We start from the raw sequence: 20,112 nt of genomic DNA, 5'->3' as shown, positions 1-20,112 counted from the left end.
CAGCACCGCGGCGACCGCGCGCCTTGGGCAAAGTTTCCGTGACTCCCCCGCTGCCTCCCAGCAGCTCCTCTGCTGGCTCCCCCGGGTTTCGGGAACTGGGCGGGGGTGGGGGGACTGGGGACAGGAGGGGGCTCCCGGGACAAGGCAGGGCAGCTCTAGCATTCAGCCTGCCACGATCTGTCAGCAACCTCTCATCTGCACGGGTGCAACTCCCGCTCGCGTCCGCCCGGGGGTATTTTCCTTAGCTCTTTGACCGTTTCCCCCGACACTCTGTTTATTTGAATAGCACTTGAGCCTTGTTCGTCCCCATCCCCGCCTTCATTCATATATCCTTGTCTCTCAACTTGTAAACCGCACACAAAACCTGAGTGTCACCAAGTAACTCCAGGAGACTTGGGAGAGCCGTCCAGGGAAACTGAATTGCTCTCGGGAACGTTTGTACCAAACATAAGTACATGCGGTCACACTCCGCTTCTTCACAAACCTGCACACAGAACCCAAGCCCCGGGAATAAATACGCCTCCCGCAGGCTACAAAAATCTGCATTTAGAGGCAGGATCTATGGAAGCCTCCGGCTCCCGCGACCAGACTGAGCCGGAGCGTACCAGCCGGCAGGGCCGGGCTACCCCGCTTCAGTGCAGGATTTGCGGGCCCTCATCTCACGCACGCACATGGGGTTCGGGCTAGGACGCAGGGCCCGCAGCTTTCTGTCCCCTTTCACCTCCCGGACTCCAGGCAACGCCGAGCGGGGCGCGCGCCGCCGGAGGACGTCGGCCGGGCCTTCCCAGCGCCGGCCAATCCCGAGCGTCCATGCAAATGAGGCTCCTTATCGGGCCGCGGCTCCGCCTTCCGCGTCCCGGGCCGTAGTAACCCATTCATGGGGCAGGCGAGCGGCTGTAGCCCGGCTCCGCAGCGCTCGCTGCCACCGCCTCCTCTCGGCTCCGGGTCTTCCCCTTCCTTTCACAACTGATCCTGTTGGGGATTTTTTTTTTTTTTTCTAAATTGGAGCGGTGGGGAGGAGCAGGGAGGGGGGTGGGGGACCAGGAGGAAGGGGAGAGATTAGGCAGCCATCAATCTCCTCCTGTTTCTCCCAGAACAGGTGATGCTTCAAAATTGTGATCACTTTCTTGAGGCAGCGCTGCCCCTGGAAGGATGCGAGAGACCTAGGGCGGAGGGCCTGAGGCGGCAGATCTGAACTTGAGGAGGATATAACCCAAACTTTAACGACATCAGTCCGCACCTCACGCGTGGAAGCAAAGGACGGGTTATCTTTTTAAATTTTTTTTTCACAAGAGAGACTCAAACTTCGGCACTTGATCCCTTTTCCTGGATTGCTTTGGAGGAGACGGTTTGGTGACAACGTTGGGGACAGTGAGGACAGCGTTGTAACTCATTTTTAAAGCGACAGTAGATCAGACTTTTTAAATGTTTGGGATCCAAGATACTTTAGGAAGAGGACCAGCTCTGAAAGAGAAATCGCTGGGCGCCGAGATGGATTCGGTCAGGTCCTGGGTCCGGAATGTCGGCGTGGTGGACGCCAATGTCGCTGCGCAGAGGTAACGAGACGGCCGCACAATGATTATGCTCGCAATCTCTCGCTTGTTCGCTCCCTCGCTCTCACTGTCTTTCTCTGTGTGTGTGTGTCACCCCCCTCGCTGCTCTTGCTCGCGCTCGCTCGCTCTCCCCCGCATCTGTCGCCTTGGCCCCGCACGCTAGGGCTCGCCTTCCGGCAGGCAGGTCGCTGCAGTTAGGGGAAACACTTATCCCGCAGCCAACACTCGAGTTTCTGAACTGCCTGGATGCTCCACTCCTTCCCCACAGACTACTCTTTGGGAGGAAAAATAACAAAGTCGTATCTGATGTCTCTTAGCTCAGCCCCTAGTTCTGCGAGGCGGGCCCAGCCAGGGGCAGAGCGTGAGGATCGGAGCCAGCAGCGGCGGCCGCTGGAGGAGAGCCGGCTTCCCGGCGACTCCCGGGTTTCGCCCAGCTGCTTACGAGCGCCTCTCCTCCCGCATCTTGCCGGCCGATTCTTGGAGGCCGAGAGCCCAAGGCTCGATGGCGGCTAGAGGAGCAGGAGAGGCCGGAGCGCCTGCCTGGGAAGGCAGAGCGGCCGGGTGCCCTGGGAGGGGGGCAGGCTGGAGGGTACGGGCGCAGAGAGAAAACAGTGGACTAGATGCACAGAGGCGGGGGTGAGGGTAGAGAGGAGACTAAAGAGAAAAGACGAAGGAGTTACCGTAGAAAGAGTCACGGAAGAAAGGAGACGCACCGCAAACGCAGGGATCACAAGCCTCTAGTTTTGCTGGTCCCTGAAGTTGACTTTGTTTGTGAGCATTCTCCTGCTGACGTAGTAAACGCCTTGTCTAGGCTGCCACCCCATGAAGACATTCTGGTTCCCCTCCCTCACCACCACTATTGAGCTGAGGTTTGTGATCTCCACGACCTTGTCTGCGAGAGACAGCCCCCGTACCCCCAAGACTTCTACCCAGCACCGATGCCTCTCTATCTACTCTCCTGGTCATCCCCCTCGCAGTCCCGACATCACGCAGAGAAATTACTCCTTTCCAGGCCAGGACTCTAGGTGTCCCGGGTAGAGCGAACCGGGCCGCCACCCTTGGAGGAGAGGAAGCAAAAGTCGCATCGCTCAGGAGACCGGGGCAGGCGGCGGCTCCCTCCCTCCTGCCCGAGCCCGGGGGGGCGCCAGTGTCCTTCAGCAGATGGCACGCTGGGGACTCGCTGGGCTGCAGGCTGAGGGAAGCCAGGCAGCGCCGCAGACCGGTCTCCACGGCGCAGTTCCCTAGCCGAGCTCCTGAAAGACACCTCCCCTAATTTCCTCCTTTCCCAGATCAAGTAATTGTTCAAGTTGGAACAGGCTGTCCGTTGGGGGAGTCTAGTCAAAATTTTACACCCTTCAAAAAAGGGAAAATGCTCGCGCCCTGGGGCAGGACGCCCCGCGACCCCAGCGCCCCGGAGCAGCTCCGTCCATCTGCTTGCTCGCCTGGACCCCGAGTCTCCCGTTAAATGTGATCTGGCGGCCAGTTTGTTCCCGGCCGCGACAGGTCGGCAGGGAGGTGTGTGCACATACTCAACACACTTCAGGGCGTCTGCCGGGTCCTCCAACACGGCTTTCGCGGTCAGCGCGTTTGGCCGGCGCCGCCCAGAGATGCGGCTAGAGCGGGGAGACTCTCGGCCCCAGGTGAGGACGCGCTCTGCCTGAAGTTTTCGGCTTCTCCGAGCTCAGCAGTTCTAGGGGCGGGGTCCTCAGTATGATGTCGTCCGCGGTGGTCCTCGATCGCTAGTACTGGTCGAGGGGGATTCTGCCCTGCCACTGTCCCAGGCGCAACTTTTCGGAAGAGCGAGGGAAGCAGGAGGTGAGGCCTCTCCCTGTAGGACCGAGACTTGGCCTCTGGGCTTCCCATCCGCCCCCACGGGGTTCTCTCCCACCGCCTTTCCGAGATAGCTTGGGGGGTGGTGCGTTGTGGGCAGCAGTGCCAGGACAGGTCAGTCCAATGAAGATGAAGGAAAAGGGTCACTTGTTCAAAACTAACGAGGCGCTTAGTCCCCTACCCCTCGGGCCCAGCTCCGAATCCTGACCCGGTCGGCGGCGGGAAGAGGAAGAAGATTGGGGCGGCACAACGACAAGACTTGGGCCGCCGTCTCGGGGGGACCCTCCGGGCTTGGGCCTGCAGTCGCGATTCCTGGGTCTCCACTAAAGGCCGGACATTGAGCTACTGGGCATGAGATGCCCGGAGGCTGGAACGGCTGGCGGTGGCAAAGTCCAGAGTCGTGGGCCCTGCTATCCGACCCCCGTGGCCACTGTGACTCCTCTAAGGAGTGCCCGCTTCTTAATCCTAATAGAAAAAAGCGCCCGAGGGGTCCAGAAGCCTGGACCGGGACATGGACCCTTGACCCTCTGCGATGTTGCGTGGGCGCATTGGTAACTTCGTGTCTTTCTCTCCTTTCCCGTGTCTGGTGTCCCCCGTGTCTCTTCGTGTGCAGCGGAGTAGCCCTGTCCCGGGCCCACTTTGAGAAGCAGCCTCCTTCCAACTTGAGGAAATCCAACTTCTTTCACTTCGTCCTGGCGCTCTACGACAGGCAGGGGCAGCCGGTGGAGATAGAGCGCACCGCCTTCGTAGACTTCGTGGAGAACGACAAAGTAAGCGCAGGTCCCCCTCTTCCCCTCGCGGCCTAATAACTACCTCCTTGCAAAGCACTAAAGATCCCATCTGTCACTCCCGACACTTTTCCGCTCACATCAGCAGGGATGATAAATCGAGCCTTCTCACCCCTAGCCCTTAAATCAGTCGATTTCCCCGCAGCTTCTCCCGCCGGCACTCTCCGCCCGCACCTCCCGCTGCAGCGGCGCTTGTGGCCCTGCGCACCCGGCTTCTGGATCATTAGCAGAGCCTGGGCACGGACTGACCGCGGAGCAAAGCCCTTCCAACTAGAGCATAGTTTAAACGTATAGTCAAAGCCGCCCCTGCCCCTCTCCGGGTTATTATTATTATTTTATTATTATTTTGCACCTGCCAGCACGGCAGGGTGGGTTAGATAGGTACAAGGTGGAAACCCATAGCCCAGCCTTGCCTCTCCACCCCCAGCCTTCTCTTCCACTCTGGTTCCCAAGGCAGTGCCTGCCCCGGCCCAGGCCCCGGTATGGGCGCTGAATTTTATCTCAAACGAAGCTGATGTGGGAGGAAAGCAAAGTCTCTTGCTCTCTCTGGGCCTCCGTCTCTTCAGCTGTACCATTCAAGCTTTGGAGCCGGCTCTTCCCAAGTTTCTTCTTGAACCCGGACCTGGGTCCCTGAACTAGTAGTGGCTCCAAGGCTGCGGTCCTGGTGGGACAGGGCCAAATGCTGCTCTTCCAAGTGACAGGTCCCTTCACCTTTCTGCAGGACAGGCAGAGCCCGATAGGTTGGGTGGGGCTTGTTTAAAGGCAGCCTGGACATAGTGTCCGGTGGCCCCAGCGCCGGGGTCGCGCTTCTGAGGGCATTTTTAAGGGGGAGGGACAGACGGCTGGAGAGGGTCAAGTGACCGCAAGCCTTGGAAAGTTTTGGAGCTTGGACAGCGGCAGATGCTCCTGCCCTTTGACCCGGACCTGGGCAGGGGGCTGTTCAAAGCTGCCCGGTGACTGGGAGAAAGGCAGTGGGAAGTGGGTTAGGGAAGCCCCCTCTCTCTCCTTTTTGGGGGCTGGAAAGCAGGGGACTCTGTCTTTTCAGGAACAAGGCAACGAGAAGACCAACAACGGCACCCACTACAAGTTACAGCTCCTCTACAGCAACGGTGAGCGCCCTGAGTGCCCGCGGCGCCCGCTTGTTCCTCTTTTCAAGGAAGGCAGTTGACCTTGTCGCGGTCACCGGCAGCCGGGCTCCAGGCCTGGGGGGAGCAGGGCTGCGGGAGGCTCGCTCAGGGCCGGGGGCGGGGCGGGGCGGGGCGGGCGGGTGGTGTTTGCCCCCAGGACGGCTCCGCCTGCGCTCTGGCCGGGCCCCACGGCGGGACAGGTTTGGGATGCCCGGGGCGGGGCTCCGCGGCCCTCACCTCGCGCCCTCCTGCTCCCCGGCAGGTGTCCGCACGGAGCAGGACCTGTACGTAAGGCTCATCGACTCGGTCACCAAGCAGGTGAGCCCGGCTGTCCCCTCCTCTTGCGGGGGTGGGGGGTGGGGCCCTCCGTCCTGCCCCCTCCCCCCTCTGGCCTGTCTCTGACCTCCCCCTACCCTCCGCGATTTCCTGGGTCAGTCTTCACAGCCCCTCCACAGAAACCCACACTTTGTCTGCTCTGGAAAAATAAATGTCCCCTCTCACTCCCCAGTTGTCCCGTCTTTCTGGCTGGGGAGACTCTGGAGATGGTAGTAGGTGAGCAAAGGGATGAAGAGCGGAAACAATTATTGGGAGATTCAGTCCCCCCCAAATATTCCCTTTTGCGAGAAATACGTCCTCACCAGGGCAAACTTTTCTCTTACTATTTCGCTCGAGTTAACCAGGCCACAGCTCAGGTTCTGTGCTGCCAGCGGGAGCTCCCGAGGAAGTAGCGGGCAGAGAGAGGAAACCCGATTTTGTGCTCGCTCCTAAGTCCCCTTTTCTTTGTCCCTCCACTCCTTCGTATCTCCCCACCCTGCCCCCGCCTCCTTCGCAGCCCATAGCTTACGAGGGACAAAATAAGAATCCGGAAATGTGCCGAGTTCTCCTGACACACGAAGTGATGTGCAGGTAAGAGCCGTGTTTTCCTGCAGGCTTTGCCGGAGCGCGGGGCAGGTGAGCTGCGCCCGGCGCGCTGGCTCGCGTGCGTCTCGGGCGCTGACCTTCGCGAGCGCTGGCGCGCGGAGCGGGCGGCCTCGCCCGGGCTTGCCTCCTTAAAAGACAGATTCTAAGAGCAAATCGGTTGGGGGTCAAACAGGAAACCCAGAACCACTCAGGATTCCACCCCCAGGCGTCTCAGGAGTTTCCTGTGCTCCATGGAAGGTCCGCTGTCCAGCGGTAGGCGGCAGCGCGGGGAGGGGCAGGGCAGCCGCGGGTCAAGTTTGGGATCGGGGGCTTTCCCTGAGTCGGTCGCGATCCAAGGCCCGCCGGTCCGGCCCGCTAGGGGTAGATGCCCAGGAGGGGCCACTTGTGGAGTTACCGAGTCAAGGTCCTGGAACGACTGGCAGTCTGGAAGGGCGACCACCGCAGGGGATGGAACGGCCCGCTTTGGGGGCGCTACCCCTTGCCCCCCAGCTGAGGCACCTGTCTGTGACGCAGAAGCGTTTTCTTCCTCCAAGGAAGTTGCTTTTCCTAGATTTCCCGAGCCACGGGAGTTTCTTAAGTCAGGAGGAACTACCGGCTAGAAAGACCAGTCGGGTTCACCACCTGTGGATGGGAGGAAGTGGGGGAGAGGACCCCAACCGGGGAGGTACGAGGTCTGGAGCAACAGCTGGATTCTGAGGGCCAAGTTGTGAAAGGTGCAGTCTAAGTCGAATTCCTACACCTTTTCCCATCTTCTCTTCTGAGACCAATCCATTTCGAGTCCTTTCTTCTGCTGGAGCAGAAGAAAATTTAAAAAAAAATTTAACCCGTACATTTATTCATTCTTTCAATAAATGTTTATTGAGTGTCTAATATGTGCTGGTTATGGGGGAATCCCACAGCAAAGGAGAAAAGCTATAGAAAGGAAACTCTGGGAAGAGGTGGTTATTTTATTATAAAAATTTAAATGCTATTCCATGCACATTTTTCTTCCTCCAAAATCTCTCATTGGAGAGAAAGCCTCAATTCTTCCTTACTCCACTGTTGCTTCAGTGAATATCTTCCAACTCCAGACTTTGGGTAATTGCAGGCAGTCTGATTTAGTTTGGACTGTTTTATGGGCAGCTCCCGGCAGCCCCGTCTCCCTCCTCAAGCAGTCAGGAAGAAACCATAACAATCAGACATGTTTGTTTTGGTTTTGACCAAGTATTAGAAAAACAAACTTCGCCAACTGCAAAGTTCAACTCTGCCAGTGGCCTCAGCTGAGGGGACTCGAGGTTTCCTCTCCTGAGTAGCTGGGTGAGATGTGGGACAATGGGGTAAGCAAATAGCTACTCCGTTATCCCAGGGCCCCTTGATAGGTACATTCAGAAAGAAAATACAATTCCAAGATGAACTTGCATGTAGTACCTACATTAAATAGTCAGAACACTTTTATTTGGTTGGCTAAGTGAAAGGCAGGGTTTTTTTTTTTAATTCTTCTTTCTACTTTTAAATGTCTTTGTTTGGAGAGATTATCTTCTTCAAAGAAAAGAAAACAAAACCTAAATCTGACCCATTGTCTGATGAATTATACCTATCACTTTAAATAATACTTGCATGCCCTATCCAGCTGTAGTTAAGGCTGACATTTTTATTTTTTAAGCCCAATCAAATCCTCCTCATTTTATGCTGTTTAAGTAGCAGCATCAATTTTTAAAGCCTCTAGTTTAGTCTGCATTAGTAACACAATATAAAAATTTAATGTACTGTAACTTTTCTGCATTTGAGACGTGGGAAGATGCTCTGCTATTTTCTTCCCAAACTAGAATTTAAAACAAATATTAACTGTGGGTAAATAAATGATCCTTGGGATGGGTACTGTGTCTGTAGTGTGTGTGTGTGTGTGTGTGTGTGTGTTTGGGGGGACGAGCTGGGGTGATGGCAAGTATTGGATGCATCTAAAAGGGAAGTTCCCATTCAATCTGTCAGTCAGAGCTGGTTGACTTTTTTCAGGGAAAAAAGTTCCTTCTGTCACATTTTAAGAGTCAGTTATCACAGTCAGTGATTAAGGGATGAATCAGATGCCCTGTTTCTCAGTGGGTATTGCACACACTTAGTTTCATTTGCATGGTGTTCTTGGGCATACCTGGGAATTTTCCTGAATGGTTTTGTGTTCTGTAATCTTTAGTTAAAAAAAAAAAAAAGCTCATAAACTGGTGTTTAGCTTTTAGGCGGCAACAAAATAAATCTCTTTTAGGTATAACTTTTCTCTCCCTTCCCCAATTGTCTCCTCTCCCCTCTTCCCTGCTTTAGTTCATTTTGCCATTTATTAGCAAGGAGAAGTCTAGTTGTTATGTCGCTGCCAGCCACCCCTGTGCCCTCAATGCTCAGAGGGTTAAAAGATATTATAATTTGAACAGAAGTCGTCTCAAGGCCTACAGCTGGCTAATAACAGAGTTGTATTGAGCGTGAGCAAACCCCACAGCTGTGACTTTTCGCCACAAGGCGCAGGCTAGACGGGGCCCTAATCAGATGGGCCAGCCGGGCAGTGAGGCCAGTGTCTTTATCGGCCAGATGGTGTGAATTTAGACACTTTTGTTATGCAATCGCAGGGAGGAGTTGGGGAGAAGAAAACAAAACAAAAGCCACCATGCTGTGCGCTTATTTGAGTTTGAAATTAGAGACAGATTTTTGAAAGTTGAGGGTTGAATTTTAAAAACGATTTTGGAGGGGAAAGGGCACACTGGCTGGTCTCGAGCAGGAGTTTGGCTGACTGGACACCCTGTGTCCAGGGCTGGGGCTTTTTTCCTTTGCATATCCCCCATCTTGATCCCTTTCTGAAAAATGCAGGTAAGATTCAGGATTGGGAGAAAATTTCTCGTATTTCCCACCTCCCATCCCCAACTGGTTTGCTTTTTTTCTCTTTCCCTCTCCAAAGACCACCATGAGGAGACAGGGAGGGTGGAAGAGGCCTGTAAGCAAACTGAGAGTATTTCAGGTAAAAGGTTCTCCAAATAAGGACCAGAATAAAATATGCCAAACCAAGCCAAACGAGGAGCGGAGGAAGAGCTTTCATTTTCATTCATTAGGAAAAAAAAGAGTACTTCTGAGCCTCCCCGTGGTAGTTAGGGACACAACCTTAACCTCGTGCCAAATTCAGTTGCCTCTTCTCTTTGTTTGTTTCCCCTCTTTTCCTATTTTTTTAGTCTTGTTCAGTGTTTAAAAAGACTTTCAGACTTGGAGAATGGCTTGTTAGAAAATAACCCTAAAAAGCCTTTTCATGAAAGTAGCTGCACCTGAAGTTGGTCACAGGCTTTGTCTCTATAGCAAAGGAAGGGAGATTTGAGCTTATTATCTGAGTAATTCAGGGACCCGGTTCTTCATGTCAGCTCCCCACCTCCTGATCCCAGAGCGGTTGTTTGGGGAATGTGGGTTCATGAATGTCTTCCACTCTCCATTTCCCTTTGCTTGTGTTACTATTGCTGGCTTGAGGACGGAATGTCATTTAAGAAATGAAATAAAGGATAACTTGGACATCCTGATGAGACCTTTTCTTTTTAAAATAGAAAGGAAGAAAGAAAAAAGAATTCGCTTTGGCTAACCAAGAGAAATTTTACGAAGGGCTCAGATGGGGTGAATACAGTCCACTCCTATAATTTTTATTCCTTCACTATTATAGTCCGACAGCCAAATGTCTGCTACCTCTTTTCTGGGTGTTAAAGTTAGAGATTATACTTAAATATGTTACTGTTGGAAAATGGAAGGTTGGGTCCTAAAGTTTCTCTGCATTTTTCTTGGAGTATCATTTCCTTCCCTGAGTTGATTCCCCACATTGTATTACACTGGCACCAGGCTTACATTTTTATCTGTTTTTCTTTTCCTCCAGAGAAAGTCCCCATGGAAAGCAGCTGAATTCAGCTGAGCAATTTTGCAAACTTACTCGGCCTCCTTAGAATCATGCCTTCTCAAGCTAAATAGATTGGCACATCCTGAGAGTGTTCTCTTGTAATTAAATTGTACTTAGAATCGCACACAGATTTGGGTTAGGTTGACATGCTGGTGATGTCAAAGAGGGGTCTAGTTAGAAGGTCTTCAGATAACTAGCCTGTATAGGGCGTTTTGAAATTGTCTTGCTAAGAAAAAAGGTTTGCCTGAGTTGCAAAGGTATTATCCTGCTGACTTAAGCAATAGAAACAGGAGAGGGGGGAGACAGGGATGGTGGCTTCAGGAGCAACGGGTAGGGAGTTGGGAAGAGAGACAAAGGTTCTGGGAGAGCAGACGGTCAGAATTTTTATTGGTGTTAATCTTGAGATGGAAATTTTAAAAGTTAAGACCTAATATAATTTCAAAGGCAAACTATTATTTCCGCGTCCCAGTGGCAAACTCTGGTATTTAAAAAACTTGAGACAATTTTTCCTTTACTTCTTACTAATTTGATTAAATTTCTTACAACCCCATTGTGCCCATTGGCTGAAAGGTTTTTTTAGACTCTCTCAAGTACTTTTAACTTTTTGAGAATGGTAGAATTGTTCACTGAATAATCCACACATCCCTGCATGAGAGAGATGGACTTAAATTTTAAAAAAATTATCTGTCTGTTGGTAATTCTGTAGAGGATCAGAGAGGGCAAGTGCACTGCACAGAACCAGAAAGCAAATCTAAGACTGGGATGGTGTTAGGCCTTTGGGTCCCTGATGCCACAGCGACTTCGTCTTTTCCCTAATCTGTCACCACTTTCGAATCGAAGGATGCTCAGGGAATCTCATAGCCTGTGCCATTCTCAAACCTAAAAGAGACTCTGGAGATAATCTAGTCCAACACTTTAATTTTATAGATAAGCAAGGCAAATCCCAGTGGGGCGAAGGAGATTTGACTAAATCCATGCAACTGGTTAGTGACAAAGTTGGGTTAGACGCCAGAGCCCTGATTCCCACTTTACCGGTCCTTCTATCGTGCTGCATCGATCTTAAACTATACAGAAACTATCACGGGAAGGGCAACACTTACATAAATTTGGTTATTGCTAACATTTATGACACATATTCTCCAACTGGTGTGGATGATAATGCTTTTCTTCTAAGCCATGTCAAGGCTACATCCTTCACCAGCTCCTATTCATGGTGGACCACATGCTTGGATGAGCTGAGAGGTATTTAGAAGTCTGTGGTCCTGACAAGCAGCCGACAGGCAACACAGGGATGTGATTTTCCAGTGCTTCCAGCCACCCAGCCTCCCTTGCCCTTTTCATATTTGTTTAGGTCTTTCACACAGGTACCTTTGGAGGGGAGTGTTTTGTTCTCTTTAGGTCCTACGGAGTCCTTCCCATCTGTTGTATTTGCTCTAGGGCCCCTTCTTTCTCTCTTCCTCTCAGATGATTCCGTAAGCATTTCACAGGTATCTACCTGAAACCCAGCACTTTGCCAGTGGAAGTCTTGGGACGCAGAGTTTGCAGGATGGGGCTTACATGCCGTGTCCCATTTCTGTTCTGGACTTGTTGAAAATTATTGGAGATATCACTTTACAGCTCCCTGCCTCATTTTTTCCCCCTATTTGACAAGGCACACCATAGTTCCTGTCTTCTTTCTTCGTCTTTAGAAAATAATGGAAATGAATGAATGAATAAATGGTTACAAAGTACACCGAGTTCTCTGAAGAAAGATGTTATATAACTAAGGTTTATAGTAATCCAGGCAGCTACTTGGGGTCTTTTTCATACATTTGCCTCTCCCCTCTTCCTTCAAGTATTTGTTAAGACACAAAGATCTAAAAATATATGATAATAAATACAATAATAAGATCATTCATCACGGAGCTGGAGATGACATTCTGGATCTTAAAATCCAATTGTCCATCATTCAAATTATAAATATAGCTCTCAGAAAAGTTGTGATTTGCTGAGAATGACCCAGTTTATAAGTCATAGAGGGAGAATTTGAATGAAGAGTCTGGGTTTCGAGTTTAGCGTTGCTTTTGAACATGGCCGTACATTCATATCAAGCAGCTCATAGTTGAACAGTTACCTAGGACGTATGCGTTTTTGTGAATGTTCTTACATTGTATGCTCATTGTGTTTTCTTGATTTTAACGCATTTCTCTTACTCTTTTGGCTCCTCCCCAATCTACAGTCGATGTTGCGAAAAGAAAAGTTGTGGCAACCGAAATGAGACTCCTTCAGACCCTGTCATCATCGACAGGTAGGGGGAAAAAGTGATTTAAAAAAAAACTGTTTCTGGTTTCTTTCCTTTAGAATCTCAACTCTGAGTGTGGATCACTGGGCTTTGCCATAAGGTTGGTTTCATTTTATCTTCAAGGCTTGGAGCTGGTCCAACATGTGTTTTCTTGTTTTGGTTGGCCTTTCTTGGAAGAAGTCAGAACCTTCCTTTTTGAACATATGTCTCTAAATCTATGATGGGATTATTTTCCAGGTGCACTGACTTCAGCCTAATAAGGCGTGGGTGGATGGTAAAAGATGGTAAAGGATGACATCTCTCCCATCTGGCAGGATAGGGCCTCAATCAGTTTCCTAGAAGAGGCAGTATATCCCAAGTTACGCAGTAACTTTCTTATCATTGTCCGTGATTGTGCTGTTGGGCTTGAAGACTGTCAAATTAGATTATGGTTTAGAGGATGATGACAAGCTCTCTGTTGCACTGAGGGAGATTCCTTTCTACCATAGAGGGTTGCATTCTGGGTTCTATGTTTTGTTCAGAGTGGGAAAGATTCTTTGGGACAAGATGCTAATTCATTGAAATGTGATGTCGGCATCCTCAGCTGTATGTTTTTGTGATTGGAAACAGAACTTACAAACCAATGAAGGAATACCAATTTAACTTCCAGCAATCATGTAATTTTTAAGAAATCCCATATTCCCACCCCTAATTTTTTTCTCTTTCGTTAAAAAACGGAATAATTCCCTCTTGCTTCTTTCTCTGGGTTTTTGTGTTTCTAGACAGGTCCTGAAATGGATTGGAGAGACCACAGTCTCCAAAGTTGTTATTCCAATATTCCAACGAATTCTCAGTTGGGAGAATGGAACCTCTGGCATTCTTCCCAGAAAGCCAGCTTGCTTTCTTCGTGGAAAGTATAGCATAGCCCTAGGAATGAGGAGGCTGGAATTCTGATCCTGTCCTAGCTTCTGACCTTGGACAAAGCACTCAACATCTCTGTTCAATAGTATCGTGAAGGGTATACCTGGAGGGTATGGCCTGTTGCTGTAGGTTTCAGAAGGTAGCTAAAATATCCATGGCAGTTTTGCAGTATTCTCGGAGATCCTTGGAGGAGGATGATAGACACATAGAGGATGTTTGCTGGAGGTATATGCTGCCGATATTAGGGGGTTCAGGTGACATCAATTTAGGGGGCTCTGGAATGTTTTTAGTTTTTCTGAAAGTGCACAGAAGCTTAAAATTAATGAGTTGCAAGAACCCTTGGGGGCCAGCTGTCTTTCTCATTTGATGGGTGAAAAGACTGAACTCGGGAACGGTGACACGACTTGCCCGCAGTTGCACAGCTGGTTGGAGCAGAACTGGCCCTAGAACACAGCTGTCCTTACTTCTGGCCTGTGAGCCTCTCACTGCCACAACGTTTTCCTCCCAGCACTCTCTGTCCCAATTTATGTGATCACACTTGACATGATTTCCCAACTTCCTAGGATGCACTTGGATCCTCTGGGGAACATGAAGCCCATGAGGGCAGCCTAGACACGGAAGCCGTCCTTTCCAGCGGGTCCACTGAGCTCACTAATCTTCATCTAGTCTTTTTTTTTTTTTTTTTTAACTAGCTTTAGCTCCTCTTTCAAGAGGGTACTCTAACCTCACGGTTGTTACATCTTGTCTTGTAATAAACAACCCATAAACCAGCTTTAGAAATGTTTACAAACCCGTAAATGCTAACCTGCACCTTACATCTCATAAGCACACATCCTAAAGGCTCTGCACTTAGTAGCAGTTCTTTCTCTAAGAAACTACATAGAACCTGAACTCAGGGAGAGAGCCGAACATGCTCTACATAATGCACATGTTAATGTACGTAGGCTTTTGGCATCTATGGAGAGAAAAGATCTTCAGGTTGTGTGCCTTCGTTGTTTGTGCTAGAATGCTTTAAATTCTTCTGAGAAGGTGGAAATTGTATTTTAGCTGCGTCTTAAGGAGCTTTATGTGACTGTGGCATTTATTTTTACTAGCCTGTGCACAATAAAACAGCCCAGCGATGTCTCTGCATCACTTGAAATATGTGTTACTTCCGAAATGTTGTGCATCTACACATGGAAACATACATACCAAAGGGTGCTATAAATTGACCCGGATCAGATTTTTAGAGAACTCATCTTATTATAAACAGATGCGTTGGTCCGGTTTCCTCATTGTAGGGATTTTGTTTGAAGACACTGCTTGTTTCTTCACCAGAATCTTGCTTCTTGCTCCTGTCTTTTGGGCATTCCTTTGCCTTCCTCCCTTCCTTTGTGGAAGGGAAAGGGGATGAAGGCAGGGTTCCATTTGCCGGAGGTGGGATGGGTGTCTTGTGTCATCCAGGGCTTGAGCGGTGCCTCTGGTCCCTGGGTTCAACACCTGCCGGCTTAGAGATGTTGAGATGACCCATGAGCCCCAAACGGGTGCTAAGTAGTCTATTTTGGATTTCCTCTGAGTAAATAGATAACTCTCTTCTTTGCCCTTGTTCCTATAACGCCAACTAATTATCTCCTCCCCCTGCTTGCTCCATCTAACCAGATGCAGTTAATTTACACTGTCTCTCTGAGTTTTCTCACACAATAGGCATGTTCCACTCTGGCTCCAGGGAAGCCTGTTTATTCCCTTGGAATTGTGTATGTCCGGGGGAGGGGAAGGGGCGGATCAAAAGTGGTTCCCAAATATTCACCGCCAGGGACCCCTCTTATTTTTTCCTTTGGTGAGCCAGGTTCTGCAAGATTTTGCCTGCCAAGCTGCAATTAACAAGTAATAATCCAGCTGTAATTTCGTTTTTATTAACTGAATGGAAAGGAAAAATCTCATTCCAGAAATGCCCTTGATCTCAGGACGTCCCTGGCGGTCAGGATGGTTAAGACTCTATGCTTCCACTGCAGGGGGCAGGGGTTCGATCCCTGGTCGGGCAACTGAACTAAGATCCCGCATGCCACACGGCGCAGCCAAAAGAAAGAAAGAAAGAATTGAAAATTTAAAAAAAGAAATGCCCTTGACCTCATCAATGGCCAGTCAGAGTTTCTGATCTGGACTAGAACCACCAGTGTTACCACACTAACTTGATAGACTGCCAGCTCAAACACGAAACAACTTGACTTTTCATTTAGCCCATGTGACCGTGTCTTGGGCAGACGTTCCATCGCCAATAGGCTGTTTGAAATATGAAAAATAGCTTTCACAACCTCGTGGACCCTTAATTGAAAATCACTGGATTGTACAATAGGGCATCCCATCAGAGACTGAGTTCTCCGTTTCCTAAGACTTAGCCCCAGATTGGGAATATTTTTTCCCCGTCTAAATGACTCCCTGCCTTAATCTCTCTGGAAACATAAATTTAATTTTTATTTTCAATTGTCTTTTCGGCATGCTTTTGTGAATTCTTGGGCAGCCACACGCCTCTCCAAAAAGCCAGGCCAACACACAGCCCAGCAGGACTTGCTGCTGAATCACGGGCCTCCAGCAGAGACTTCCCTCTGTGTAGAAATGCGCGCCCAGAGTGGCAGTAAGGGTTTATTCATTTTGAGTGTAAAAATTCAAAGTTCCTATCTGAAGAAAACTCAACAAAACAGAACAAAACAAAACCAACAATGAAGACATAATCCATACCGAGGTCTTCAGCCTACACCTTGTCCGTAAAGACCTCTGTGTGGTAAATAAAAATAAAAGGGCTCAAACGGATTTACGTTTGTGGTTTCAGAAGGAAGCACTAATTCGACCTTGTTTTTCATGGGCTGTGCTTTCTTTAGACTCTCTTTTCTCTCTGAAACTTCTTCTGAACAGCTACCGCATCTCTGGGCTCAGGAGAGTTTGGTGGTCCATGGGAAGAGGATTTTAGGGACAATCTCACAGACTTGGGAGAAGGAGAACGGGTCTTCACCGTTCCTGTTCTTGCAGCCCCACGAAAAGTCAGATGGGAGGAGGGGACAAGAGTTCTTTCTGAATCTTTGTATGATATTTTCTGTTAAAGGGCAGCTCCAACCTGTTTCTCACATGCGAAATATCGCAGACTTTTGTCTTCGGATCCTGGGCTCCTATATTTATGAGCTCTGCTTCCAGAAGGACTGTTTTAAGTTTCCGTAATTTTTGTTTATTTTATTTTTCAAGAAGCCAAACAAGCATCAGAATGATCTTCATTCAGAAGGTTTACACAGAAATATCTGGTATTTATTTGCCCATGAGGCATTTTCCTGATATTATCTTCCTTTTTTTAAAAAAAATTTTTTTTAGTTGTAATATATATATAACATAAATTAACTATCTTAACCATTTTTAAGCATACAGTTTAGAGGTATTAAGTACATTCACCTTGCTGTGCAACCATCACCAGCATCCATTTACAGAACTCTTTTCGTCTTCCCAAATGGAAACTCTCTCCCCATTTCCCCCTTCCCCCAGTTCATGGCAACCACCATTGCTATTGATACTTCCTCTATGAATTTGACTCCTGTAGGTACCTCCTATGATACTGTATTTGTCCTTCTTTGACTGGTTTATTTCACAGCATGATATCCTTAAGTTTCCTTAATGTTGCAATATGTATCAAGATTGCCTTCATTTTTAAGGCAGAATAATATTCCATTGTCTGGCTGTGCTACATTTTGTTCTATTCGTCTGTCAATGGACACATGGGTTGCTTCAACCTTTTGGCTACTGTGAAAAATATTGCTATGAATATGGATGTACAAATATCTCTGCGAGTCTCTGTTTTTAATTCTTTTGGGTATACACCCAGAAGTGGAACTGCTGGATCACATGGTAGTTCAGAGAACCATCATGCCATGTCCATAGCAGTTATGCCATTTTACGTTCCCACCAGCAGTGCACAAATGTTCCATTTTCGCCACATCCCAAATTACTTGTTATTTTCTTGTTTAGTTTAGTGTTTTGTTTTTTTTATATAGTTGCCATCCTAATGAGTATGAGTTTTTTCATTTTTTAGTGAAGCTTTCTCCTGCTACCATCTTGGAAGGCATCCTCACCTGCTGCTTTCCCCCGCTCTGGTCCAGCCTTCTCGTTTGCCCTCCCCCTGCCATCTGGCACATCCTCTTCCTGCTTCTCTCTGCCTCACCAGCTACCTTGTTCTACCAGAGAAGTGTTTGGTTCCTCTTTCCTCTGGGCCAGACTTACTATTCCTCTCTCCGTGTATCGTTTAACTCCAGAAAGTGGAGCTTTCAGAGAATAACTGGGTAGTAAAGCCCTTATGGACCTTCCGTGCATGCTGGAGGGTGTGACATTAATCCTGAACATGGGAGTTTTTCTTTTGGTTAATTTATCAAATGAACTCCATATTGATCTCTTCTTGATTTATGGTGTAGATTCTGCTTTTAACCCCACTGTCCCTTTCAGCATAGAAGCAGTATTTGGATAGTAGTGAACTGTAGGTCAGATTTATGTCCACAAAGCCCAGTGGATTCTTACCATCCTAGGCCACTCAGGCTGGTTTTTGGTCTGTGACCACTCCCTCCCGCTCCCTAGAAATGGACAAATCAGATATATCAGTAGTGACTCCTCCTGAACGAAGAATTCTGTCTCTGAGAAGGATGCATAAGAACAATACTCAACATTTATCTAACATTTAACTGGCACTTATGGTGTGCTGGGCAGAGTGCTAAGCAATTTGTGTTCACTAACTAATCTTAACTAATCTTCAACAGTTGAGAAAAGTCTTAATTTTACAGAGGAAGAAATGAGTCTTAAGGAGGTAGGTCACAAAGCCAGCTTCCGTGGTGAAATTGGAGTGTCATCAGCGGGTGGAAGTTATGGAGAAAAAGGGTTTGGTGTAATAGAAGGAGAAGCTTCCCAGAATTTAGAGCTGTTGAGGAACAGGAAAACCTGGTGAGCATGGTTTGAAGAACTCCTGATGGGGACACTAGAGAGAGGATCGGTTCTCTGGGAAGTGGTGGGCATCGCTGGCCTCTGAAGTATCATTTAACTCTGAGATTGTACAAGTCACGTGCAATGGTGTGACAGGTCTGATGGAATATCGGTCCCCAGAGAGACAGCATGATGTAGTGGGAATGGCCCTGGGCTAGGATCAGGACACCTGCTTCTGACCCCAGATCGTTCACTAACTAGCGGTCTCATGTCATGGAGGTCATGAGCCGCCTCTCTGAGCCTCAGTTTCCGTATCTGTAAAATGAAGTGCTTTGGATTAGTGGGTGAGCTTTACATTACCTTCCAGCTCTAAATTCTCTGCTCCTAGCAGAGGCCCAGGTTTGGGTGTCAGGCATGCTAATTCATCATCCTTTCTCACCAATAATTTACGGGAGCTATTCATATGTGCCTTCTCTGCACAGACTCCCCATCTCCCTACTGGGCATAGCGGAGCCCAGTGCTGTGAAGAGTCTACAAAATCCTGGCCTTGGGCTTTTTTTTTTTTTAGTGAAAATTCCATTCCCTCAGAGAGGTTTAGATGTTCCCACTAAAAAACACAGATTATTTAACCAAAGTGAAAACATCATTCTTTCATGTTCTCCTTCCTTCATTTTCTAGTAAAACCTTTGCTAGTTTCTTGGCCATTTTTGGGAGATACAGGTAGGAGAAGGGACTCTTCTAATTTCTGGTGCAGAAGAATGTCCCTTTGGGTTGAGACTCTTCATTGGATGACAACCTGAGACAAGTGGGAAACAAGAAATGAAATTTCCTTTGAGAAAATCATTCTCCTCCTCCTAATTAAAGAACTGCAAAGTTATGATCTTCATTTCTGTAATTGGTTTAATTTTTAAGAATTATACTGTCTCCACTAGACTGACCAGTCTTCCTAGACTTCAGAACTTTAGCATTTGACACAAGCTAGCCTAGTTGTCTATACATCGATTCACTCCATCATTCATTCATTTAGTATTTTTTTCTGTTGTTCAGTTATTAAGCTAATATTCGAGAATCCCTCGCACTGAGAGGCCATAAGGGAATACCACAGGCATGGTTCTGCTCTCATGGAGCGACAGTTTAAATAATCACACAGAGAAAAATGCATTTGCAAACTGTGAAAGTGCTTTGAAGACTAGGTGAGTGAATGGTAGACAGGTTTCAACTTTCTAGTCCCATCATTTCTTTCTCTAAGAATCAACATGGAATCAAAATGTTTGTTCCATCAAACAGACCTCGAATATGCCCCCCGTCTCTCTCTGCACACATCAGTCCAGCCTGGAATCCCCACCGCCAACTCTCTGCCAATGTAAATCTGATCGCCTTTTCAAGACCTTGTTTAGATTCTACCATTTGAAAGAAATCAATTCTTGTAGCCAAAGTCTTTTCATTGACACTGTCACATATACTCGCTCTTGTTAGGATGTATGGGTATTGTTATCTTTTTCCCTATGTGGGCTTGCCTTACATTTCCAACTATATTGTAATTCTTGGATGTCAGACAACATATGTCACTTAGGTCTTGACTCTAATATCATTGGCTCTGTGATGGTGTTAATAGTACTACCTCTTCCATTGAGTTGTTGTGTTAAATCATTAACGTGTGTATGGTGCCCATACAGTGCATGACAGAACAGATGCTTTTAAAAGAGTCATAGCAATTATTAGCCTGTGTCTCTCAGTGTCTAACCAGTGGCTTGGATACTACAGACACTCAGTAAATATTAGTTGGCAGATTAATCTCTGCCTGCCAAGCATCAGAGAGTTTAGATGACGGAGTCTTTTGCCAGTTTATATAGGACCTTTCTTGTAAGTACCTGTATTTGACAACTGCTTAGCAGTCTTACCC

At 48.2% G+C, this 20,112-nt stretch overlaps 1 protein-coding gene across 1 annotated transcript in view; it reads left to right on the top strand.

Moving 5' to 3' along the window:
* Window positions 1-1,425: 1,425 nt before the first annotated feature.
* EBF2 (EBF transcription factor 2) overlaps window positions 1,426-20,112 on the top strand; it is a gene marked incomplete at both ends in the record, with an annotated part of 192,077 nt that continues 173,390 nt past the window's right edge. The window contains 6 exons of the mRNA XM_081236248.1: window positions 1,426-1,556; window positions 3,997-4,153; window positions 5,217-5,280; window positions 5,561-5,616; window positions 6,131-6,204; window positions 12,324-12,392. Of these exons, the coding sequence (XP_081092374.1) occupies window positions 1,426-1,556; window positions 3,997-4,153; window positions 5,217-5,280; window positions 5,561-5,616; window positions 6,131-6,204; window positions 12,324-12,392 (551 nt within the window). The remainder of the gene's footprint in view (window positions 1,557-3,996; window positions 4,154-5,216; window positions 5,281-5,560; window positions 5,617-6,130; window positions 6,205-12,323; window positions 12,393-20,112) is intronic.

This window comes from Mesoplodon bidens, assembly GCF_964165515.1.
Source record: "Mesoplodon bidens genome assembly, chromosome: 6".
Lineage (NCBI taxonomy): Eukaryota > Metazoa > Chordata > Mammalia > Artiodactyla > Ziphiidae > Mesoplodon > Mesoplodon bidens.
Note: the sequence above shows the minus strand (reverse complement) of the source record. Positions and strands in the feature narration are given on the sequence as shown.